The 24,374-nt window shown below is 71.7% G+C and overlaps 1 protein-coding gene across 1 annotated transcript in view; it reads left to right on the top strand.

Annotated features, from left to right (window-relative positions):
* PHF14 (PHD finger protein 14) overlaps positions 1–24,374 on the top strand; it is a 197,696-nt gene that overhangs the window by 6,573 nt on the left and 166,749 nt on the right. The window contains exons 3-6 of the mRNA XM_039912824.1: positions 4,639–4,729; positions 4,901–5,378; positions 5,457–5,609; positions 17,681–17,825. Of these exons, the coding sequence (XP_039768758.1) occupies positions 4,639–4,729; positions 4,901–5,378; positions 5,457–5,609; positions 17,681–17,825 (867 nt within the window). The remainder of the gene's footprint in view (positions 1–4,638; positions 4,730–4,900; positions 5,379–5,456; positions 5,610–17,680; positions 17,826–24,374) is intronic.

The following is a 24,374-nucleotide window of genomic DNA, read 5'->3' as shown; positions in this document are numbered from 1 at the left end:
GCACCGTTCTGAGCGCCGGGGTGGATGGAGGGTCGTCAGGTTGTCCCTCGTGAGGCTCACGGTCTTCATCCCCGTTTGACAGACGAGGCAGCCGAGGCCCAGAGAAGCGAAGTGGCTGGCCCGCGGTCCCACGGCCGACAGGCGGCGGAGCTGGGATTCGAACCCGTGACCTCCGACTCCCAAGCCCGGCCTCTTGCCGCCGCGCCGCGCCGCTTCGAGTAGATAGGATCGAACGCCGTCATCCGAGGCCTCGGGGAGCCGGCGACGGAGCCGGAGAAACGGGCGCTTGACCGTTCCGGCTGGCCCGAGGGCCCGTTGGGCGCTCGGTTCGTTCGGTCGTATTTCTTAAGCGCTTGCCGTGTGCAGAACGCCGTGCTGAGCGCTCGGGAAAGTACAATATGGCAGTAGAGAGCGGCGGTCCCCGCCCGCGGTGAGCGCCCGGTCTAGAAGGGGGGGGGGGCGGACGTCGATCCGGATAAACGGGCGTCAGTATAAATGGTCGAAGGACCGACGCGGACCTAAGCGGTGTGGGGCTGGGCCGGGGGGATGAATGCGGGGAGCGAGTCGGGGCGACGGAGAAGGGGAGAAGGGGAAGCTCAGCGTGGGAAGGCCTCCTGGAGGAGGGGAGCTCTCGGGAGGGCTTTGAAGCGGGGCGGGGGGGGGGGGGGAGTGAGTCTGGCGGAGGAGGAGGGAGGGCGTCCCGGGACGGCGGGGGGGGGGGGCCCGGGGTCGACGGCGGGACGGGCGAGGACGGGGGACGGCGAGGAGGCGGGCGGCGGAGGAGAGAGAGGAGGGAGGAGAGGTAGGAGGGGGCGAGGGGACGGACGGCCCGGAAGCCGAAGCTCAGTAAATCCCGCTGATGTTATTTATTCACGTACCTCAGCGTCCCTCTCCCCCGTAGACTCTGAGCTCCCGGTGGGCGGGAATGGGTCTGTCCGTTGTTCCACCGTTCTCTCCCAGGCGCTTAGTAGAGCGCCTTGCCCTCCCCGCCTCCGCCCCGTAAGTGCTCAGGGAATACGATGGAATGAATGCACGAGTGGTTTTTTATCAGCGCCAGGAAGGTGAAGACCGGATATCGCTCGCGGTCGGGATTTCGCAGTCCGCGTCGCCCGCACGTCCACAAGGAGAAAGCTGTCCTTTTCCTGACGGGAACTTCTTTTAGGGTCCCTTTCCTCTGACCGATCGTCGGGGCACCGGGGCCCGGCCGGGATCGTCTCTGATGATGGCGACGACGATGACCGTGGCGCTTATTAAGCGCTTGTGTGCCGGGCGCCGTACCGAACGCCGGGGCGGATCCGGGCAGGTCGGGTTGGACACGGTCCCCGTCCCACGTGGGGCTCACGGTCTCCGTCCCCGTCTTCCAGATGAGGAGGAACAGTGGTATCTGCGAGGTGCCGACCGCGGGCCGGGCACCGTGCTAAGCGCGGGGGTGGGTACAGGATGAAGAGTTCGGACACGGTCCCCGTCCCGCTCCGGCCTCCCCGTCTCGATCCCCGTTCTACGGATGAGGAACGACAGCGGCGTCTCGCGTTGGCCGTGTGCCGGGAACCGTACCGAGCGCCGGGGCGGGGACGGGCGGGTCGGGTTGGGCGCGGTCCCCGTCTCACGTGGGGCTCACGGTCTCACTCCCCATTTTACGGATGAGAGAACTGAGGGCCGGAGAAGTGAAGCGACTTGCCCGAGGTCACGCGGCTATCGGGCGGCTGCCCCGGGGATTCGAACCCGTGACCCGCCGACTCCCAGGCCCGCGCTCCATTCATCCGTTCGATCGTATTTATGGAGCACTCACTACAGGCACCGAGCGCCCGGAAGGTAGAATCCGGCATCCGCCGGTCCGCGCTGAATTCCCTCCCCGATTCCGTCGCCCCGTCCGAAGCGCTCTCTGTGCGCGGGGCGCGGGCCGACCCCGGCGCACCGTGCCCTCCGAGGCGCTCGGCGCGGTGCCGTGCGGGCGGGAAGCGCTCGGCCCGTACCGAACGGCGACGGGTCGGGCCGCCTAGCGGCGGCGGCGGATGGAGAGGAAAGTCGAGGGGGCCGGGGGCCGGGTCCCTTTCGCGTACTCCGCCGAGCGCGTAGTACGGCGCTCTGCACGCGGTGGGCGTTGGGTACGTACGACCGAATGAGTTGAGGTGGGCTTTTCGGGTCGGGCGGGAATGGATTCCACCCGGCCCGGCTATCCCCGTCTCACGCGGCGAAGGCCCGTCGCGGGCGGGGGACGTGCCCGTCCGTGGTTATGCCGTCCTCTCCCGAGCGCTTAGTACCGTGCCGTGCGCTCGGCGACGCTCGGTAAAATCGACCGAATGAACGGAAGGTGTCGGCCGAGCTCCCCGGGGCGGGGGCGGGGGCTAAGATGAGTCGGGCAGAAAGGTCCGGGCAGACCCTTCGGTTCTCTAACCGCCCCCGGGTACCGAGGCGGACGGGCGCCGTGGCAGCCGCCGGCCTCCGCCGTTCCTCGCGTCGCGCTTCTCCCGGAGAGATGCGCGCCGCCAGGCGGACGTTCCCCGCGGAGACTCGGTTTTCTGTCGCGCTCCGCCCGGAGGCGTGCGGTCCGCCCCGCCCGCGGCCGTCGGACGGCCCCCGCCCTCGGTGGCGCGATGGGCCCCCGCGACGGACGGACTCCCCGCCGACCCCGCTTGCTCCGAGAAGTCGGACGGGCGGTGAGATTCCTCTGGGAACGAGGGTCAGAGAAGTCTGTCTTTCACCTGCCGGGCGTCCGGCCGCTCAAGTCGGGCCAGTCACCCCCGGATAATTTGGTCAGCGGGAGGCATCCGGCCGGGCCGGGCCCGTGTCGGCCTTTCGGACCCGGGCTGGGGGCGGGCGGGGGGCCCTCTCACCTACGCGGCGTTAAGGGATGCAACTCTCCGCCCGGCTCTCCTGGAACAGGAGGTGCTTGCAGAGAATGTGAGCGGAGGCGTGCGAGGCGTCGTCTTAGGCCCAAGATGCGGGCCTCCCCCCCGGGCGGGGGCGGAAGGGACGGCTCCTTCCGCATTCCTAACCGCGGGACGGCCCGCCCTCCCCGGATCGGCGCTCTCGCGGAGAGACGCGCCGAGATAGACTTGGGAGTCACGAGGATCCGGGTTCCGATCCCGCCTCCGCCGCTCCTCCGCCGCTGGGTGACCCGGGGCGGGTCGCCCGCCTTCCCCGGGCCTCGGTTACCTCGGGTACGGCGCTCGGAGGGGTGTGGGACGCACCGCGAGGGCCTCACGGATGCCGTAACGGCAGTGATCGTCACCGGTAGACCGACGTCGCAGACCGGACGCCCCTCGCGGGCGGGGAACCCGTCTACCGGCTCCGTCCGTTGGATTCATCCGTTCGGTCGCGTCCGTCCGTCCGGTCGTGTCGGCCGAGCGCTCACCGTGCGCGGAGCGGAGCGCCGCGCTACGCCCGAGCGCTTACTGTGGGCGGACGCCGCGCCGGGCGCCTGGGAGAGTCCACCGGGACAAGGGCGCGGCTCGGCGGCAGGTCAGAGGACGTGGGTTCCAACCCCGCCCCCGCCGCCTGTCTGCCGTGTGACCTCGGGCGGTCGCTCCGCTTCCCCGGGCCTCGGCTCCCCCATCCGTCAAATGGGACTTAGAAGCGTGAGCCCCACGTGGGACGGCCTCGTGCCTGCCCCGGCGCCTAGAACGGCGCCTGGCCCGTGGAGAGCGCTCAGCGGATGCCGTCGTCGTGGTTACCCCCGTCCCCGGAGAGCTCGCGGTCTAGAGGGGGAGACGGACATCAGTATAAATGAACCGGCCGTGCAGCCGTTCAAACGCGTGCCGTTGGATCGTCCTCTCCCCGGCGCCCAGGCCGATCGACTCGAATGCGTCCCGGCGCTCGACGCGGACCGGAAGGACGACGCGAGGGTGGAAGGGCCGGGGGAGGCGCCGCGGTCGTGACGACGGTGGCGTTCGTCAAGCGCTCGCCGTGTTTCGGCCGCCGTACTGAGCGCCGGGGCGGATCCGAGCGCGTCGGGTCGGACGCGGCCCCGGTCCCGTTTTGCGGACGAGGCCGCCGAGGCGCGGCGGGGTGAGGTGACTTGCCCGAGGCCGCACGGCAGACGGGAGGAGCGGCGCGGCCCGGCGGGGGGAGCCCGGCTCGGGAGCGGGAGGTCGTGGGTTCCGATCCCGGCGCGTGACCTCGGGCGGCCGCTTGACCCCCCGGCGACCCCATCCGGAAAACGGGGCCGGAGAGGGCGGGCCCCGCTCGGGGAAATCCGATCGCCTCGTCTCCGTCCCGAGCCTCGGGCCGCCGGGGCCTCCCCTCGGGCTCTCCTCGGCTCTGCCCCGGAGGGGGGCGGGGGGGGGGCGTCTCGGCGCCCGCGGGCCCCCCGCCTCTCCCTCCCGAGCCCGGGGAGAGGCGCCCTAGTCCGGCGGGGTCCGAGGGGAGGCCGTCCCGGGGGGCCGGGCGGCCCCGGGACGTCCGCGGGAAGCGGGCCCGCCGCCGGCCGCCTCGGGACCGAGGGCGGGAGAGCGGGCCGGGAAGGCGGGCGGGGGGCCGGCTCTCCGGGCGCCGTCGACCCGTCTCCGTCCGCGGTCGCCCCCCCCCCCCCGGGCCTCCCGTGCGCGTCTCCGCGTGCCGGGGCGTGCGTCCGTACATACATCCGTGTGGTTTCTGTTCTCTCCCCCGCCCCCGCCCCGTCTCTCGTGTCTCCGACAGATTCCGACGGGAGCGGGAACGGCAGCGACGACCCCTCGAAGGACAGCAGCGAGGGCTCCGCCGAGGAGAACCCCTTAGAGGAGGAGGCCGCCCCGCCGGGAGGGCGAGGGGCCCCGGGGCCCGGGGGGCCCGGCCGGGAGATGCCGCCCGGGGGGAAGCAGCCGGACGGGAGCCGCGCGGAGGAGGACGAGGAGGAGGAGGAGGAGGAGGAGGAGGAGGAGGAGGAGGAGCAGGGCGGCGGCGGCGACGGAGGCGGCCGCGGGGAGGAAGAGCGGGAAGAGCGGCGGCCGTCGGGGCGCGAGGAGGAGGAGGAGGAGGCGGCGGCGGCGGCGGCGGAGGAGGAGGAGAAGGAGGAGGAGGAGAGGGAGGCCGGGGAGGTGGGCGGCGGCGGGCGGGGCGAGGAGAGCCGAGAGAAGCCCAAGAGGAAGAAGGAGAAGGAGGAGAAGGAGCGGGCGGCGGCGGCCGGGGGGTCCGGCGAGGCGGCGGCCGGGGCCCCGGCCCCCGAGGGGCGGGCCCGCGAGCCCAAGAAGTGGAACCTGCGGCGCAACCGGCCGCTGCTGGACTTCGTGTCCATGGAGGAGCTGAACGACATGGACGACTACGACAGCGAAGACGACAACGACTGGCGGCCGGCGGCGGCCCGGCGCAAGGGCAGGGCGGCCGCCCGGCGGCGGGGCGCCGACGGGGACGACCGCGACCGGGCCGACGACGACGACGAGGAGGACGAGGACGACGACGACGTCAGCGAGGAGGAGGAGGACGAGGACGAGGACGAGGAGGAGCCGCCGCGGGAGGAGCGGGAGGAGGAGGAGGAGGAGGAGGAGGGGCGGCGGCGGGAGCGCCGAGACCCCCGCAGCGGCGGCCCCCCGGCCGGCCGCAGGAAGAAGGCCAAGGCGCCCGGCGGCGGCGGCGCGGACGACGAGGAACTGACCAACGATAGCCTGGCCCTGTCCCAGAGCAAGAGTAACGAGGTAGAGGCTCCGCCTTTCTCTGCTATCTCTCCGGCCGGCGCGGGGGCGGGCGGGCGGCCGGGGTCCCGAGCGGCCCCCCCCCCCCGGCCCCCGGCCGGTCCCTCCCCCGCCCCGTCGGCGCCCCCGGGGCCGGGAGCGACGTGGGCGACGGGAGGGCCGGCCGCGGAGGGCGTCGCCGCGGGGCCCGCCGCCCGCGGACCTCCGGAGCGGACGGCGGCCGCGTCTGTCCGTCCCGCCGAGGGGGTCTCCCGACGGGCGGACCCGGGGTCCCTCCCGGCGGTCCTCCCGGCTTCCCCGGCGCCCTCCCCGGGGAACCTCGCCGTCGGCGGGGCGCCCGGGCCGACGGCCGCGGCGGCGTCGAGGGCCCCCGCGCCTCCCGGGGTCCCGCTCGGGACGGACGCGACCCTCGACCCCCCCCCCTCCGCCCGCCCGACCCCGCGGTCCCCCCCCCCCCCCGGGCGGGGAAGAACGGGTCCGGGCGGTCGCCTGCCTTGCCGGCCGCGCGTCCCGGGCGGCGGAGGGTCCGTCCGCGCGTCCCCGACGGCGCCCGGGTCCGTCCGTCCCGGGGCGGGGGCGAGTCGGGGGGGGCCGCGTCTCGGGAGGCGCCATCCTCGGGGCCGTCCGCCCGCCGCCGCCTCGCCCGGGGAGCGTCAGCCCCCGGCCCGGGGAGGGAGATCTCGGGGCCGATCCGCGCGGCGGGGACGGCGGGGCGGGGCGGGGCCGGCGGCGAGGCGTCGGAGGGGCGGGGTCGGGGCCGCCTCCCCGCCGGGCCCCGCCGAGGTCCCGTCTCCTCCGGCGGGCCTTCCCCGACCAAGCCGTCCCCTCCCCCGGCTCCCTCCCGCCCCCGCGTCGTCCGCGCGCTCCGCTCGTCCGTCGCCCCGGCGTCCCGCCCCGTAAATGAATGACACGTTTCTGTGAGCGTCCCCGCCCCCCCCCCCCCCCCCCCGACCCTGAGCTCGTGGCGGGCGGGGAGCGTGGCCGTTGGTCGTCGCGGCGTACTCTCCCGGGCGCTCGGGAAGCGCTCGCCGAACGCGAGCGAACGAGTGCCCCGGGCGCCAGCTCCGTCGTGTCATCCTCTCCGAAGCGCTCGGCACGGCGCCCCGCGCGCGGGAAGCGCTCGCTGGAGTGAGTGACCGAACGCCCCCGCGGTTGTATCGCCCTCCGCGAGGCGCCCGGCGCGGTGCCCCGCGCCCGGGAAGTGCTCGGCGAGTGCCGTCGACGTCGAAGACGACCGCGGGGTCCGCTCGACGGCGACCCGGAGAGAGGGGGTCGAGGGTTTCCCGGCGAGCTTCTCGAGGGCCCGTCTCTGGCTCCTGAGGCCGGGCCCACCTCTCGCTCGATGGAAAGGCCGCCGGGGTTCGGTCCGCTGTCAGCCGCGTGACCGTGGGCGGGTCGCTTCGCTTCTCTGCGCCTCGGTTCCCTCGTCTGTAAAACGGGGATGAAGACCGGGAGCCTCACGTGGGACGACCCGACGACCCCCGGATCTCCCCCGGCGCTTAGAACGGTGCCCTGCACGCGGTGAGCGCTTAACGGACACCTGCGTCGTTATGTACCATTGGTCGGTGAGCGCCCGCCGCGCGCGGAGCGCGGCGTTCGGCGCGTGGAAGGGTCTGGTGCGGCAGAGTCGGCGGGCGCGGTCCCCGCCCGCGGCGGACTCCGATTCCGTACGGGGAGCTAGATGTCAGAGCACGGGACGCGGGGCGTCGGGGGAGGGAGGGCGGACCGACTGGCGACGGGACGACCGGCGCGGCCCCGGGGCGGGAGCCCGGGCTCGGGGGTCCGGGGCCGTGGGTCCCGATCCCGGCTCCGCCGCCCGTCTGCCGGGTGACCTCGGGCGAGTCGCTTCGCTTCCCTGGGCCTCGGTCCCCTCCTCCGTAAAATGGGGATCGAGGCCGTGAGCCCCGCCTGGGACCACCCGGTTACCCTGTATCTCCCCCAGCGCTCAGAACGGCGCTCGGCACGTAGCGGGCGCTCGACGGGTACCGGCGTGATCGTCGTCGTCGTCGTCGTCGTTAGCCGCCGCTTAAGGTGCTTAAAGGGCACGGGTGAAGCAGAAGGGAGAGGGAGGAGGGGACGTGAGAGCTCTAATCGGGGAAGGCCTCTCGGGGGAGGTGGGATTTTAATAGATGTGGCTCGCGTGGAGAGAGCCCGGGCTCGGGAGGCGGAGCTCATGGGTTCTAATCCCGGCTCCCCCGCTCGTCGGCCGCGTGACGTCGGGCGAGTCGCTTCCCTCCCCCGGGCCGCAGCGACCTCATCCGCGAAATGGGGATCGAGACCGTGAGCCCCGCGAGGGACGACCCGACGGCCCCGTGTGCCCCCCCCCCCCGGCGCTCAGAACGGCGCCCGGCACGTAGCGAGCGCCGGACGGATGCCGTCGTCGTTAAGGCCGCCGAGGCGGGGGGGGGGGGGCGGGGGGGGGCGGCGGTCCGGCGGGTGTGGAGGGGGAGGGCGTTCCGGGCCGGGGGCGGGACGGGCGGGACGGAGGCCCGGCGAGGAGGTCGGCGGCGGGGGAGCGGAGCGCGCGGGCCGGGTCGCGACGGGAGGGCGCGGCGAGGCGAGGCGGGAGGGGGCTGAGCGGATGGACGGCTTTAAAGCCGACGGCGAGGAGTCTCCGTCGGACGCGGAGGCGGACGGGCGACCGCCGGGGGTCCTCCGGCGGCGGGGAAGCACGGCCCGCGCGTCTGCGTGGGAAAACGAGCCCGGCGGCAGGGCGAGGTTGGGGCCGCGGCGGGGAGAGGGAGCGGGGCGGCCTCGCGGAGAGAGCACGGGCCGCGGAGACGGGCCGCCCGGCTTCCGATCCCGCGGCCGCCCCGCGGCCGCCTTCCGGGCCCCGGTCCCCCCCCCCGGAAGACGGGGCCGACGACCGTGAGTCCCGCGTCGGGCTCGGACCCGCTCGGCCCGCGGCCGCCCCGGCGCCCTGTGCCGCGCCCGGCTCGGAGGGAGCGCTCGACGGACGCCATAGAGGAACCGGGGGTGTGGGGTGGGAGCGGGGTTAGAAGCCGGGTCCCCGGCCCCCCGGCCCCCAGCTTCTCCCGCTAGCCCCCGCGACCTCTACGCGGGGTCCGGGTGGTCTTCAGATGGTCTTCCGAAAGAGTCCCGTCGGGCCGTGGGGGGAGATCCGGCCGTGAGCCTCCCCGAAAGTCCCGCTCGCTCAGGGAAGCGGCGTGGCCCGGCCGAAGGGGCCCGGGCTTCGGAGTCAGAGGCCGTGGGTTCGGATCCCGGCTCTGCCGCTCGTCAGCCGCGTGACCGTGGGCGAGTCGCCTCACGTCTCTGCGCCTCGTCTCCCTCGTCTGTCCGATGGGGATGAAGACCGTGAGCCCCACGCGGGACGACCCGATTCCCCCGCGTCTACCCCGGCGCTCCGAACGGTGCCCTGCACGTCGCGAGCGCTTACCGGGTACCGACGTTATTATTGAGGAGCCTCCTGGGAGTGGAAAAGTATCTCCAGATACTCTCGGTTCGAGTCGAGGAGCGGCGCGGCTCAGTGGAAAGAGCCCGGGCTCAGGAGTCGGAGGCCGTGGGTTCCGATCCCGGCTCCGCCACCCGTCAGTCGGGCGGCTCTGGGCAAGCCGCTCGACTTCGCGGCGTCTCGCTTCCCTCGGCCCTGAAGATGGGGATGAAGACCGCGAGCCCCAGGTGGGACGGCCCGACGGCCCCGAGTCCGCCCCGGCGCTCAGAACGGTGCCCGGCGCCTGGTGAGCGCTTAACAGACGCCGACGTCGTCATCGCCTCGAGGGGTCCGGCACCGTGGCCCAGTGGGTGAAGCGCGGGTCCGGAGGGCCCCGGGAGGTGAATCCCGATCCCGGCTCCGCCGCGTGACTGGGGGCGGATCGCTCCGGCTCCCCGGGCCTCGGTCGGCTCGTCCGTAAAACGGGGGTGGAGACCGCGAGCCCCCCGCGAGACGGGAACCGTCTCCCACCCGCTCGCCTCCCGTCGACCCCGGGGCTGGGGACGGCGCCCGCCACGGAGCGAGCGCCTGGTAAATACCTGTACCCTCGTCATCGTTCTGTCATCGCCACTTACTTCCCTTGACCCTGGGCGGGGCCGGACGTGCCCCGAACTGGCGGGGAGGGAGGCGGACCGATCCGGTCGGTCCGTCGGTGCCGTCTATCTAGCGCTTACTCTGTGCGGGGCGCCGAACGGAGCACTTGGGAGGGTTCGCTGGAAGAACGGACACGGTCCCCGCCCGCGGCGCGAGACGGGGAGACGGGGATCGGCGGAAATAAATGACGGATGTGGACGTCGGGGCGGGGACGGGAGCCGGGGGATGAAGAAAGGGAGCGGGTCGGGGCCACGCGGAAGGGAGCGGGAGGAGGGGAGGAGCGGGGCGGAGTCGGGGAAGGCCTCTCGGACCAGACGGGCCCTGGGTGAGGTTTCGAGGGGAGGGAGAGGAGCGGACGTCGGGGTACGCGGTAGACGCTCCCCGCGCGCGGAGCGTCGAGCTCGGCCCCGGGAGGGAGGGCGCGGGAGCCCCGTCCCCCGCGGGGCTCCCGGGCCCGACGTGGGAAGCGGGTCGGGGCCGGGGGAGCCGGGCGGCGGCGGCCGGGCGGGGAGACGCGAAACGGAACGCCGATACGGCGGCGGGACGGGGGCGGCGGCGGCGGCCGCCCCCCCCCCCCCCCCCGACGGCCCGGTCGCGATCCGCCGCGTGCCGGGAACCGGAGCGGGCGCCGGGACGGGTACGGCGGACGCGGTCCCCGGCCCGCGTGGGGCCCGCCGTCCCCCTCCCCGTTCGGCGGGCGAGGCGGCTCGGCCGCGACGGGCCGGCCGACGGGTGGCGTGGGGCAGCGTCCCGCACGCCGGCCAGCGCCCGGGAGGCGCCCGGCTCCCCGGTCGGGCGTCATTCGCGGATGGATCGGGCCCGGGGATCTTCCCGGTTCCCTGGTGTCTCAAGGGGGTTTCTATCCCCCCCCCCCACCCGGTTCCCTCGGTAAGAACCCGTCGTTTCCGTCGGCGAACCCGGGAAATCACCGACCGCGGCCGCTCCGGGTTACGACGGGCGGCGCGGCCTGGCGGGAGGAGCCCGGGCCCTGGGAGGCGGAGGGCCCGGGGCCTAATTCGTCCGGTCGTATTTACGGAGCGCCGTGCCGGGCGCTCGGTTCGGACGGGTCTGAGGCCGGCCCCGCCGCTCGTCCGCCGCGGGACCTCGAGCGAGTGGCTTCGCTTCTCCGGGTCTCGGTTTCCTCATCCGCGAGTGGGGGGGTCCGCCCCCCGTTCTCCCCCCGGACCCGGCCGCGAGCCCCGGTTTGGGATCCGATGACCCTGTAAGCGCCCCTGTAAGCGCTTGGGACGGTGCCCGACGCCTAGTAAGCGACGGACACCGCGACCGCTACCGTTATAATAACGACGGCGTTGGTTCGGCGCTCGCTGCGTGCCGAGCAGCGTCCCGGGCGCTGGGGGAGGTGAAAGGCGATCGGGTTGACCCACGTGGGGCTGTCAGCCGCCTCTCTCACGTTTTCCGCACTTGGGCTTGGATCTCACGACGCCGGGCTCGCTCTCCCTCCTTTTTTTTTCCCCTCCCTTCGGTGACGGCATTTAAGCGCTTACCGTGTGCCGGGCACCGTGCTAAGCGCTGGGACGCGGGCCCGTCGGGTTGGACGCGGTCCAGCGTCCCACGTGGGCCCCGCGGCCCTCATCCCCGTCTTGCGGGCGAAGCAGCACGGCGTAGCGGATGGAGACCCCGAGCCCGCCTCTGTCTGTCGCCGAACTGTCCGTCCCAAGCGCTCGGTACGGCGCCCTGCACGCAGTGGGCGCTCGACAGACACGATCGAATGAACAGAGCACGGGCGGGGACGTCGGAAGGTACCGGGTTGTGATCCCGGGACCGTCGCCCGTCTGCTCCGTGACCGGAGGCTCGGTGGAAGGAGCCCGGGCTCGGGGGGTCGGGGGTCGCGGGTTCCGATCCCGACCCCGCCGCTTGCCAGCGCCGGGACCCTGGGCCGGTCACGTCACTTCTCCGTGCCTCAGCGACCTCATCTGGCTCAGCGGAAAGAGCCCGGGCTTCGGAGTCAGAGGTCACGAGTTCGCATCCCGGCTCCGCCACTTGCCAGCCGTGTGGCCGTGGGCGGGTCGCTTCGCTTCTCTGGGCCTCGGGCACCTCATCTGGAAAACGGGGATGATTCCCCCGTGTCTACCCCGGCGCTCCGAACGGTGCTCCGCACAGAGTAAGCGCTCAACGGATGCCATCGTCGTCATTACCGTCGTTATTCCAAAATGGGGATTAAAAGACCGTGGGACGGACAACCTGATGACCTCGTATCCACCCCGGCTCTTAGAACGGCGCTTGGCGCGTAGCGAGCGCTTAACGGATACCCTCGTCGTCGTTATTTTTACGATTAAAATGGGGACGAAGAGCGGGAGCCCCATGTGAGGCGGGGGCCGTGTCCGGCCCGACTGCCTTGTATCGCCCCCGGAGCTTAGAACGGCGCTTGACGCGTAGTAGGCGCTCGGCGGCCGCCGCCGCCGTCGTCGTCATCACGGTCGTTCACGAGAAGCAGCGTGGCTCGGTGGAAAGAGCCCGGGCTTGGGAGTCGGGTCGTGGGTTTTAATCCCGGCTCCGCCGTGCGTCAGCCGCGCGACTTTGGGCAAGTCACTTCCCTTCTGTGCCTCGGTTCCCTCGTCTGTAAAATGGGGATGAAGACCGTGAGCCCCGCGTGGGACGACCCGATCGCCCCGTGTCCGTCCCCCCCAGCGCTTAGAACGGGGCTCTGCACCTAGTGAGCGCTTAACGGATGCCGTGGTTAGTATTAACGTTGGTATCCGTTAAGCGCTTACTGGGTGCAGAGCCCCGCTCTAAGCGCCGGAGCCGTTACGGGGTCATCGGGTCGTCCCACGCGAGGCTCACGGTTAATCCCCGTTTTACAGATGAGGTCGCTGAGGCGCAGAGGAGCGGAGCGACTCGCCCGCGGCCCCACAGCCGACGAGGTGGCGGAGCCGGGAGTCGGACCCGTGACCTCCGACCCCCGAGCCCGGGCTCTTCCCGCCGAGCCCCGCTAGTCGTGGGGCGGTGATACGAGTGGGGCTGAGGACCGCGGGCCCCCGTGGGACAGGCCGTCAGGGCCCCGGGGCTCAGGACGGCGCTCGGCACGTAGTGGGCGTCGGACAGACGCCGCGAGGGTCGGCGTCGTCGAGGAGTCCTCCCCCCCGGATCGGGGGCCGCGGACGCGCCTCCCCGTCGGGCTTCGGAAACCCCGATCCCGGCTGGCCCGGGTGACGGTTGGGGGGCCCGCCCGTGGGATCCGGGACCGGTTCCCCCTCCCGTAAAACGGTTCCCGCGGGGAGCGGCGTCCCCCGACCCGACGACGCGCCAGTCGGGGAACGCGGGGGACGGGGGACGCATTGGGGCGTCGGGCCGGGAGGCGGACGTCCCGTACCGGGGATTCCGGGGGCGGGAGGAATCCCGAAACGACAGCGGACGCGTCGGTCCGCGGCGCGTCGTCGCCCCCGAGGCCCCCGAGGCCCCCGGCCCCCGCCCCGAACCCTCCTCTCGTCCGAGGACGGCGAGCGGATGAGCCGGTCCCGACCCGGGGGTCGACGGACCCGGTCCCTCCTCCCTCCTCCACTCGCCGTCGCGCTCTCCCGGGCGCTCGGGCCGACGCCGTGCCCGCGGCGAGCGCCCGGTCGGTAGCGCGGACCGGCCGGCTGACGCCCTGTCCTTTCCCGAGCCTCGCCGGAAGCGCGTAAGATCGACGGGCGGGCCCGCCCGTTCCGCCGCGTGGTTTCGTCGTCGTCGTCCCCCCCCCCCCCCCCCCCCGGGCATTCAGTACGGGACCGCGCACGGGGTCGGCGCTCGACAGGCGCCATCCGTGGGTGGACGGATGGCGCCGTTTATCTCTCGGGGGTCCGCCTGCCATCTTGGCGTCCGGCGGGAGGATCCGACGGGAGCCCGCGGCGGGGGCGTTGGGCGACCGACCCGGTCGTGCCGGACTCTCCCGAGCGCTCGGTACGGCGCGCCGCCCGTGGTAGGCGCCCGGTCGGCGCCCTCGACCGACGGAGGGGCCGGGGGTCGGGAGGACCTGGGTTCGAGCCCCGTCTCGGCCCCCTGTCTGCCGCCGGCCCCCGGGCCGGTCACGTCGTCTCTCCCGGCTCCGGCTCCCTCGCGCTGCGGGATGGCGGGCGCGGGGAGGAGGGGGCGGAGACGCCGGGCCCCGGACCGATCGGGGGGCCGCGTCCGGCCGGATCCCCCCCGGCGCCTAGGTACGACGTCGAGCGCGTGGCGGGAGCCTGACGTGTACCGTTAAAAAAGAGAAAGAGAGAGGACGGAAGCATCTCGTCCGTCGGCTTTCTTGGATGGGGGGAAGCCGAGCGCTGGCCGGGTGAGGGAGAGACGCGACTTTTACTTTAAAGGAAAGAGAGCGAGCGATAGGATGTGTATCGGAGATTGGCAGCTCGCTGTGGGCAGGGAATGGGTCTACTCATCGTCCTCTCCCAAACGCCTGGCACGGCGCTCCGCGCCCGGTCCGCGCTCGATAAATCCGATCGAACGAAAGGACGGACGGACGCGTCCCTTCCGCCGCTGCCGTCTGGCCGTCGTCGGGTAGGGTCGCTCTCGATCCGTCGCCGAGTCGTTCTGTCCAAGCGCGCGGCGCGGTGCTCGGCGCGCGGTAAGCGCTCAGTACATATCACCGCGGCACGAGTGCCCTCGCCAGATACGCTCCATCGGTCGGCCGTGTTTGTCGAGCGCTCACCGGATGCCGAGCCCTCGGGGAGAGTCCGGTACGGTCGGGCGGGTAGACGTGTCCCCTCCCCACGAGGGGCTTGCGGTCTGGAGGCGGCGACGGGCGTGGACACGGGGCGGACGTGAAGATAGAGTCTGGATCTGAAGGCGAGTGCCGCGGGGCCGAGGACGGGGCGACCGCGAGGGGACGGATTCAAGCGCGGGCGGGGGGGGGAGGGGGGGACGGGGACGCGGGACGGGGAGGAAACGGAGGGGGAGAGGGCCCGGTCGGGGAAGACCTCCCGGGGGAGACGGGATTTTAATAAGGCCACGGGGCGGGGTCCGTCGGGTACGAGGGGGGAGGGGGTCCCAGGCCAGAGGGAGGCCGTGGGCCGGTAGTTGGCGGCCGGACGGATGGGATGGAGGTACGTGACGCCGATCACCGTGACGGCCGTTTAGCGCTTACTACGTCGCGGGCGCCGTGCCGAGCACCGGGGCGGACGGGAGGCGATCGGGTCGGACGCGGTCCCCGTCCCTCCCGGGGCTCCCGGGCCCCGTCCCCGTTTCCCGACGAGGTGACCGAGGCCCAGAGGGGCGTGCGACGTGCCCGAGCTCACGCGGCGGCGAGGAGGTCGGCGGCGGGGGAGCGGAGCGTGCGGCCCGGGGGCGGGGAGGGGGCGAGGGGATGGAGGGTTTCAAGGCCGACGGCGACGGGCTCCCGTCGGAGGCGGGCGGGCGACCCCGACCGTCCGTGCCGAGCGCTCGGCGCGCGGTAGGCGCCCGACAGATGCTACCGAACGAACGGAGGTTCCCGTCGGGCCCGGTGCCGTAGGCCGTTCGGGGTAGACGTCGGGGGAGCCCCGCCGGGGCCGGGGGGGGGGGGGGGGGTCCTCCGGCCCTCCCCGAAGCCCGTCTCCCCGGCCCCGGATCGGATCCTCCCGCCCCTCCTCGACCGCTGCCTCGCGGAGCCCCGCTCTCGGGAGGACCGGCCGCGGCCGTCAGCCCGTCCGACCCCCCCGGGGGAGGAGGCGGGACCCGGGCGCGCCCGGCCCTCCGCCCCCAGCCCCTTTCCCTCGGTCAGACCCGAGTCCCGCTTCCCCCCTCGCCCTCCTCCCACCCGTCTCTTTCCCGGCGCGGCCTCCCCCGCCGGAAAAAGTGGGCGGACGGCGGCTCCTCCGTTCCCTCGGTGGGATCTGTCGAGCGCTCGCCGTGGGCGAGGCGCCGGGCCGTGCGATCGGGAGAGTGATCGTGGCGGTGTTGGTTAAGCCCTCACCGTGCGCCGAGCACCGTCCCGAGCGCCGGGGCGGATGCCGGGTAGTCGGGTCGTCCCACGTAGGGCTCGCGGACCCGGTCCCCATTTTACAGAGGAGGGAACCGAAGCGCGGGGAGGTCGAGCCACCCGCCCGAGGCCGCGCAGCTGACGGGTGGCAGAGCCGAGATTGGAACCCGCGACCTCCGACTCCCGAGCCCTCGCTCTCTCCTCCGAGCCACGTTCTCTAGAGTACAGCGGAACGGCGGACGGACGCGTCCCCGCCCCCGCCGAGCCGACGGTCCGGAGGGGGAGACGGCCGCTGATGTCGGTAGCTCCGTAAATAAATGAATGGACGGGTATTTAGGGGCACGTCCGCACGTGCCGTGGGAGGATGAACGGAGGAGCGGGTCGGGGCGGCGCAGGAGGGAGTGGGAGGGGGGGGGGGGGCGGCACGGGCGGGGCAGTCGATGGGCGATGTTCACCGAGCGCCCGCCGTACCGCGGAGAAGCGGCGCGGCTCAGCGGGAAGAGGCCGGGCTTGGGAGTCGGAGGTCGCGGGTTCTCACCCCGGCTCCGCCGGCCGTCAGCCGGGTGACCGTGGGCGGGTCGCTTCGCTTCTCTGCGCCTCGGTTCCCTCATCTGGAAAATGGGGATTAAAAGCGCGAGCCCCGCGTGGGACAACCTCGTCGCCCTGTATCTCCCCCGGCGCTCGGAACAGCGGTCGGCACGTAGTAGGCGCTTGACGAGTACCGTCGTCGTCGTCATTATTACCGGTAAGCGGTCGGGAGGGCACGGCAGGGGCAGGAGAGCCGATCCCTCCCCGCGACGGGTTGACGGCCTCGAGGAGGAAGGAGGGGCGAAAATCATTTCTCCCCGGGGGGAAGAAGGAAGTGACGACAATGATAACGTTGGTATCCGTTGAGCGCTTACTGCGTGCCGAGCACCGTCCTAGGCGCCGGGGTAGATACGGGGTCATCGGGTCGTCCCACGTGAGGCTCACGGTTAATCCCCGCTTCACGGACGAGGGGACCGAGGCGCAGAGAAGTGAAGCGACCCGCCCACGGTCACGCGGCCGACGGGTGGAAGCGGCGCGGGTCGTGAGTGTGGGTCGGGTGCAGAATATCGGGGGCGGGGCGGGGGGGGGTCGACGGGACGAAATCAGGGGAAGTGGGCGGTCCGTCCGTGTCCGCGGCCTATTCCGCTTCGGGTCCGTCCCCGTCCCGTCCCCGTCCCGTCCCCCCCCCCCGCCTACCCGCTCCGTTACGGTGGACTCTCCCCAGCGCCCGGTACGGCGTTCTGCGCCGCCGCGGATCGATAGGCGAGATGAATGTCGGTGACGGTAACGATCACGGCGACCGTGGTACCCGTTGAGCGTTTGCCGCGTGCCGGGGGGATACGATCGGAGGCGTCCCGGGCCCGCATCGAGCTCCCGGTCTCCGTCCCCATTTTACGGACGAGGGCACCGAGGCCCGGAGAAGCGAAGCGGGTCGGCCGGGGCCGCCCGACGGACGGGCGGCGGGGCCGGGGTCCGGACCCACGGCCTTCCGATTCCCGGGCCGGGGCTCTGCCCGCCGGGCCTCGCCGCTCCTCTCGGGAAAGGCCCCCCGGGGGAGGTGTGATCTCGGGAGGGCTCCGAAGGTGGGGGGGGGGGGGCGGCCGACGCGAAGGGGGAGCGGCCGCCGCGGCGTACGGCGTCCTCTCCCGGGCGCCGGGGACGGCGCCCCGCGCCCGGTCGGCGCTTGATAGATGGCCTCGACCGATCGGTTCCGGGCGGGCGGGAGGGGATCGGCGCTCGGCGAGGGGGAGGGACGCGCGGGGGTGAGGCGGGGTGACGGATACCCGCCGGCTCTCCGTCCTGCGGAAGGAGAGAGTCGGATAGACCGAGGCGGGAGGGGGCCGCCCGCCCGGGGCCCGGAGGGTCGCGGGAAGATGGGCGCCGGCGGGACCCGGAGGGAAGCCGGCCAGTCCCGGGGAAGCGTCGGCCCCCTCCCCCCCCCGCCCCGGCCTCGGACGCGACTCCGGTCGCGAGGTCACCGGAACCCGACTCCCGGCCGCCCGGGTCCGGCCGGGGGGATCCGTCTCCTCCCCCTTCCCCGCCGGCGATGGGACGAGAAGGGAAACGGTGTCCCCCCGCCTAAGGTAGCCTCTCGCCGTCTCCCGCTAGGACTCGCTGATTCTTGAGAAGAGTCAGAACTGGAGCGCCCAGAAGATGGACCACATCCTCATCTGCTGCGTCTGCCTGGGCGACAACAGCGAAGACGCCGACGAGATCATCCAGTGCGACAACTGCGGGATCACCGTTCACGAGGGTAAATCCGCCCCGGCCTCCTCCTCCTCCTCCTCCTCCGGGAAGCCTTCCCTGACTGCACCCCTCCCCCCTCCCCCCCCCCCCTCCGCCCGCGTCACCCGGACTCGCTCCGTCCGGCCCGGCCCCGCGCCGCTTTAGGTCCGGATCTGCCCTTTATTGACTTCTATTCATTTACGTGATACTCGTCGCCGTACGGTCTCCCCTTCCGGAGACCGGGCGGGGAACGTGTCCGTTCACTGTCGGAGTGGACGCTCCCAAACGCTCGGCGCCGCGCCGAGCCCGCGGTGAGCGCTCGGTAAATACCATCGAACGGACGAACGGGTGAGGATCGGGTCGGCACGCGGGAGGTTCGGGGGCCGCCCTGAGCCCCGTCGGTGGTCCTCGGGGTCACTCTCTTTCGTCCGGGCGTATTTGTCGAGCGCTCACGGTGTGCGGAGCGCCGTGCCCGGCGCTCGAGAGGTACGGTCGGGCGCCAGATGGAGACGATCCCTCCCCGACGGCGGGCTCACGGTCACGGTCTTCCAGGTGAATGCGACATCTCGGTCGACGCCCGGCCGTCAGCGACCGGTCCGCGGGACCTGGGGGGTCCTCCCGGGGATTCGTACGTCCGCTTATTTACGCGACCGTCTTGGTCCCGCTCGGCTCCTAGAGCCCCGCTCCTCCTCCCGGCCGCGGCGCGGGCGGGATCGCCGTCGGTCGATCCGTCGATCGTCCCGAGCGCTCGCCGCTGCCGCCGATGACGGTATTTGAGCGCTTACTTTGTGCCAGGCACCGTTCTAAGCGCGGGGGGGATGCAGGCGATCGGGCGTCCCACGTCTTCGCCCCCGTTTTACAGACGAGGTGAAAGAAACCTGGCCCAGAGAAGCGAAGCGACTCGCCCAGAGTCACGCGGCCGACGGGCGGCGGAGGTGGGATTAGAGCCCACGACCTCTGACTCGCGAGCCCGGCTCCTTCCGCCGAGTCACGCTGCTTCTCACGCTGCCTGCTACCTGCGGGACGCCGCTCTGAGCGCCCGGGAGAGTATAAGGCGAGAGAATTGGCAGACGTGTTCTTTCAGGGGTAGCTTTCGAGCACCCGCCGGGTAATTAATTGATTAGCGTTGGTATCTGTTAAGCGCTCACTGTGTGCAGAGCGCCGTTCTGAGCGCCGGGGTAGACACGGGGGAATCGGGTGGTTCCCCCGTGGGGCTCACGGTCTTCATCCCCGTTTTCCAGACGAGGTCGCCGAGGCCCCGAGAGGCGAAGTGCCTCGCCCGGAGTCACGCGGCTGACGGGGGGGCCGAGCCGGGGTTCGGACCCGTGACCTCTGACTCCGGAGCCCGTGCTCTTGCCGCTGAGCCGCGCTGTGTACCGAGCGCTCGGGAGAGTGCGGCGCGGCGGAATTGGATCCCGATCCCTTCCCCCGGAGAGCCGGCGGCGTCCCGTGGGCGGGACGCTGTACTAAGTGCTTGGGAGAGGACAGTGGCGTCGGCATTCGTTAGGCGCTCACTAGGCGCAGAGCGCCGTTCGAAGCGCCCGGGCAGAATCAGGGTCGTGGGGTTGTCCCACGGGGGGCTCCCACTTAATCCCCGTTTCCCGGAGGAGGTCACCGAGGCCCAGAGAGGTGACGTGACCCGCCCCCGGTCGCCCGGCTGACGGGCGGCGGAGCCGCGATTCGAACCCGTGACCGCCGACCCGACCCCCCCCCCCCCCCCCGCCCGGCCTCTTTCCACTGCGCCACGCCGCTTCTCGTGACAGGTCGAGCCGGTAGACACGATCCCTGCCCTTGAGGAGGTGACAGTCCACCGTGTGCAGAGCACCGTACGGAGCGCTTGGGAGAGTACATCGCGATGGGATCAGCGGTTCTGATCTATCCCGAGGATTCACCGTCGCGGGGAACGATGATCGCCGCAGTAATTCCCTTTGCGCCGGACGGTAAAGCTAGGTGTCGCGCCGGATGACGATTGTGATTCCTCTCGAAGCCAGGCGGCTTCGTGGAGAGAGGCCGGGCCCGGGAGTCGGGAGGACCTGGGTTCTAATCCCGCCTCCTCCACGTGCCTGCTGCGCGACCTTGGGCCAGTCGCTTCGGTCCCCTGGACCGCCGCTCCCTCGTCTGCGGATCGTGACGCTGGTATCCGTCAAGCGCTCGCCGTGTGCCGCGCGCCGTCCTAGGCGCCGGGGGAGATACGGGGCGATGGGGTCGTCCCGCGTGAGGCTCGCGCTCTTCATCCCCGGTTGACGGATGAGGTCGCTGAGGCCCAGAGAGGCGAAGGCGACTCGCCCGCGGTCACGCGGCTGACAGGTGGCAGAGCCGGGACCCGACCCCGTGACCTCCGACTCGCGGGCCCGGGCCCTTTCCACGCTGCGCGACGGGGGCCGAGCGCGAGCCCCGCTTGGGACGTGGACCGTGGCCACCTCGGCGCTCGGAACGGCGCCGGGCACGCAGTAAGCGCCTAACGACTACCACGACGGTAATAGTTATCGTGAATGGTGGCCGTCTTCCCTTTCAGTGAGCTCCCGGAGGGCAGGGACCGTGTTTCCCGCCGCCGCCGCCCTCCCCGGAGCCCCGGTGGATCCCGTTTGCGACGATGCCGGCCGACGGCTCCTCGTCCCGCCGTCCGTCCCCCCCTTCTAGACCGCCCGCGAGCCCGTCGGCGGCCGGGGGCCGTCTCGGTCTGGTGCCCGGTCGTGCTTTCCGAGCGCCCGGTCCAGTGCTCCGCGCGCGGTAGGCGCGCGGGAAGTACGATCGAACGGACGAGTGGATGGAATCCCTCCGCGGGGGCGGCGGCGTCCCGCCGCCGCCCCAGTTTCCCCGGGAAATCTGCCGCTCTTTCTCCTTCGGTCGCTCGCGGGATCGGCTGGGGCCGTCGCCCCTTCCGGGACCGGGCGAGGGGAGAGGCCGACGGTCGCGGCCGGCGGCCCGCGCGGGCCGGCGTCCTCCCCGCCGCGAACCTCCGTGACCCAGTCTGCGCCCGGCCAAACCGACCGGCCCCGCCGTGGGCCGGCGGGCGGGCCGGGGAGCGACACGCACGTCTCTCGGTTGAGGAGGGAGGAGCGAGGAGGCCGGGGGGCCGCCTTTCCTCGCGGTTGCGTGGGTGACCGGGGACCGTCGGCCGTGAGGTTCGGGGGTCCGTTGTTGCCGCTCCCCCCCCCCCCCCGGGGTAGGATCCGTGTCTCTGAAAGTCGAGGTTTTGTGCGCACGCGGGGATTTTTCAGGGCACTGCTCCGCTTCCAGAGACGATTTGGGGAGTTTTAATCGGGGAAGGCATTTTTTGTGGTTCGCGATTACTTCCTTTCTTGCATTCTGAGCTCTGTCCCTCTCTCCCTCTCTCTCTCTCTCTCTGTGTAAACCCGTCTCCTTCGTGCCTTTCACCTGCGGGCCTACCCCTTGCCAGGACCTCTCTCTAGTACTAAGGTCGAACGCCTTGCACGGCTGCGCTCTCTCTCGCCTCTCGCTTCTCTCCCTCCGCCTCTCCCTCCGTCTCGGCCTCTTGCCCTTTCGCTCCGCGTTGCTCTCTCCCGTTCTCTGCCTCTCACCCTCTCCGGCTCCGGTTCTGCGTCCCTCGTCCTCACTCTGGGTCTCTGGCATTCTCCTGCTCCGTGGCGCGCGCTCCGTCTCCCTCACGTGCGCCGTTGCTCTCCGTCACTTTCCGTCCTCGCTCCTCTCCCTCTCGTCCTCTCCCCCTCACGCTGCGTCTCTCTGCCTCCGTTGCCCTCTGTCTCTCACCGGCTTCTCCGTCTCTCTCGCCCCCTCCCTCTCTGTCTCTTTCTGCGGCCCTCCCTCTCTCCGTCTCTCACTCCGGCTCCGTTACCCCGTCTCCCCCGGGCCGCGCGCCCTCTCTGCCTCTGTTACTCTCTCTCGTTCGCCCTTCCGTCTCTCGGTCTCCCCCCCGCTCTCTCAGTCTCACTCCGCCGCTCTCTGTCCCGCTCTTCGGCCGTCTTTCCTGCCCTCTGGCCTCTCTCCGTCTCTCGCACCTCCTCTCGCTCTTTCCGTCTCCCTCGGTCTCTCTCTTTCTCCTCCTCTCTCCCTCTGCCCGATTCAGCTTGGCTTAAGCGCGCTCCTCCTCCGGTCATCCGTTCAGTTGTACTTATCGAGCGCTCGCGGGGCGCGGAGCACCGCAGTGACAGTGATGATGTCGGTACCTTGTCAAGCGCCTCCCGTGTGCGGAGCACCGTTCTGAGCGCTGGGGTCGATACGGGGCGATCGGGTCGTCCCGCGTGAGGCTCGCGGTCGATCCCCGTTTCACGGATGAGGGAACCGAGGCACCGAGGGGTGAAGCGGCTCGCCCGCGGTCACGCAGCTGACGGGCGGCGGATCCGGGATTCGAACCCGTGACCTCCGACTCCCGAGCCCGGGCCCTCCCCACCGAGCCGCGCTGCTCCCCTGATGATGACGGCATTTGCTGAGCGCTCGCTGTGTGCCAAGCACCGTTCTCAGCGCCGGGGGAGTCACAGGGTGATCGGGTCGTCCCACGTGGGGCTCACCGTCGTAATCCCCCTTTTCCAGATGAGGTGACTGAGGCACAGAGAGGTCGGGCGGCTTGCCTGAAGTCGCACAGCTGACGAGCGGCAGGGCCGGGACTAGAACCCGCGACCTCCGACTCCCGAGCCTGCGCCCTTTCCATCGAGCCGGGCCGTACCGAGCGCCGGGGAGAGAAGGGCGGAACGGCGAGCGGGCTCGTCCCCGCCCGCGACGGGCTCACGGTCCGGAGCGGGAGCCAGGCGTTGACGAGAGGGGACGAATAGATCGCTGTGGTTTCGGTGGGCTCTGCCGAGCGCTCGACTTGCCGTTTCGGCCGTCGGCAGCCGGGACGGTCGAGCCCCCGTTCCTCCCGCTCGACTGCCGGGGATCGCGGCGTCCGGTCGTATCTGTTGGGCGCGCTCGCTGGGTGCACGGAGTAAGCGCTTCGGAAATGCCGTGACCGTTATTACCCGGGAGACTTGGGGAGAGGGTCCGGGGCCCATCTCAGGTCAGCCTCAGCCGGTCGGGACCGTTGAGCGCGGAGGCGGGCCGAGCTGGGAACGCAGGCCGCCTTTCGGGTGACTACAGTGTCGCTGCCCACAGTCGAATACCGTGCTTGCACGGGTTCGTTCGTTCAGCCGTACCTACCTACCGAGCGCTTACGGCGCGCGGAGCGCTGTCCCGAGCGCCCGGGAGAGTAATGTCGGGATTTGTTAAGCGCCCGCCGAGCGCCGTTGGAAGCGCCGGGGTCGATACGGGGCGATGGGGTCGTCCCGCGTGAGGCTCACGGTCGAGCCCCATTTTGCGGATGAGGGAACCCGGGCACCGAGAGGTGAAGCGGCTCGCCCGCGGTCCCGCAGCTGACGGGTGGCGGGCGCGGGATTCGAACCCGTGACCTCCGACTCCCGAGCCCGGGCTCTTTCCACCGGGCCCCGCTGCCTCTCCGAGTCCGAGGCGACCGTGAACGGACCCGTCCCCTGCCCCGCGGTGAGCTCCCGGTTCCGATTAAATATCCTCCTCCGCGCTTCCGTACCTTGCCGTGGGGTCGCTGCGTCTTTTTAGTCCCCGGCTTCGACGTCGCTGTACCGTGCCGGTGCCGAGCCGCTCGGTTTTCTCCCTTCTGATCTCGGAGGTGCTTTCGTGAGCTCCCCGTCACTTCCTGCGGGGCCGGTGGGCTTCCTCGAGCGCTCTTTCATTTGCCAAGCGGCGCGGCTCAGGGGAGGCAGCCCGGGCCTGGGAGTCGGAGGTCATGGGTTCGAATCCCGGCCCCGCCCCTCGTCGGCCGTGTGACCTGGGGCGAGTCGCTTCGCTTCTCTGGGCCTCAGTTACCCCCGTCGGGAAGATGGGGGTAAAGACGGTGAGCCCCGCGTGGGGGCGAACTGATTACCTTGTACTCCCCCGGCGCTTAGAGCGGTGCTCGGCAAATAGTAAGCGCTTAACAGGTGCCACCGTTAGGATCGTTCTCCGCCATCCAGTTTCCACGAGTCGATCCGTTCATGTTTACCGGGCCCTGGCCGAGTGCAGAGCGCAATACCGAGCACCTGGGAGAGGACCGCGTCCCGATAAACGGACGCCTTCCCCGCCCGCGGCGAGGTCACGGTCTTCGGGGGGAGACGGACGTTAATGGGACATAAATGACGAATCAATAACTAAGAGCGCTAACCACGGTGGGGCAGCGGTCGCAACCTCGGTACGGTTGACCGCTTTGGCGGACCAGGCCCGGGGGTTCCGGATGCCCGTTTTGGCTTCAGGGAGCGATCCCGCCGGTAATAGTGATGATTCGTTCGTTCATTCGACCGTATTTGTCGAGCGCTTCGCCGCGTGCGGAGCGCTGTACTGAGCGCTTGGAACGGACAGTTGGGCAACAGAGAGAGACCGTCCCTGCCCGACGGCGGGCTCACGGTCCGCGGCGTGGCTCGGCGGAAAGAGCACGCGCTTGGGAGTCGGAGGTCACGGGTTGGAATACGCGCTCTGCGGCTCGTCAGCCGCGTGACTGCGGGCGAGTCGCCTGGCTCCTCCGTGCCTCGGTTCCCTCATCTGGAAAATGGGGGTTAAGACCGTGAGCCTCACGTGGGACGACCCGATGACCCCGTATCTCCCCCGGCGCTTA

Source organism: Ornithorhynchus anatinus, chromosome 8 (assembly GCF_004115215.2).
Source record: "Ornithorhynchus anatinus isolate Pmale09 chromosome 8, mOrnAna1.pri.v4, whole genome shotgun sequence".
NCBI classification, from domain to species: domain Eukaryota; kingdom Metazoa; phylum Chordata; class Mammalia; order Monotremata; family Ornithorhynchidae; genus Ornithorhynchus; species Ornithorhynchus anatinus.
Note: the sequence above shows the minus strand (reverse complement) of the source record. Positions and strands in the feature narration are given on the sequence as shown.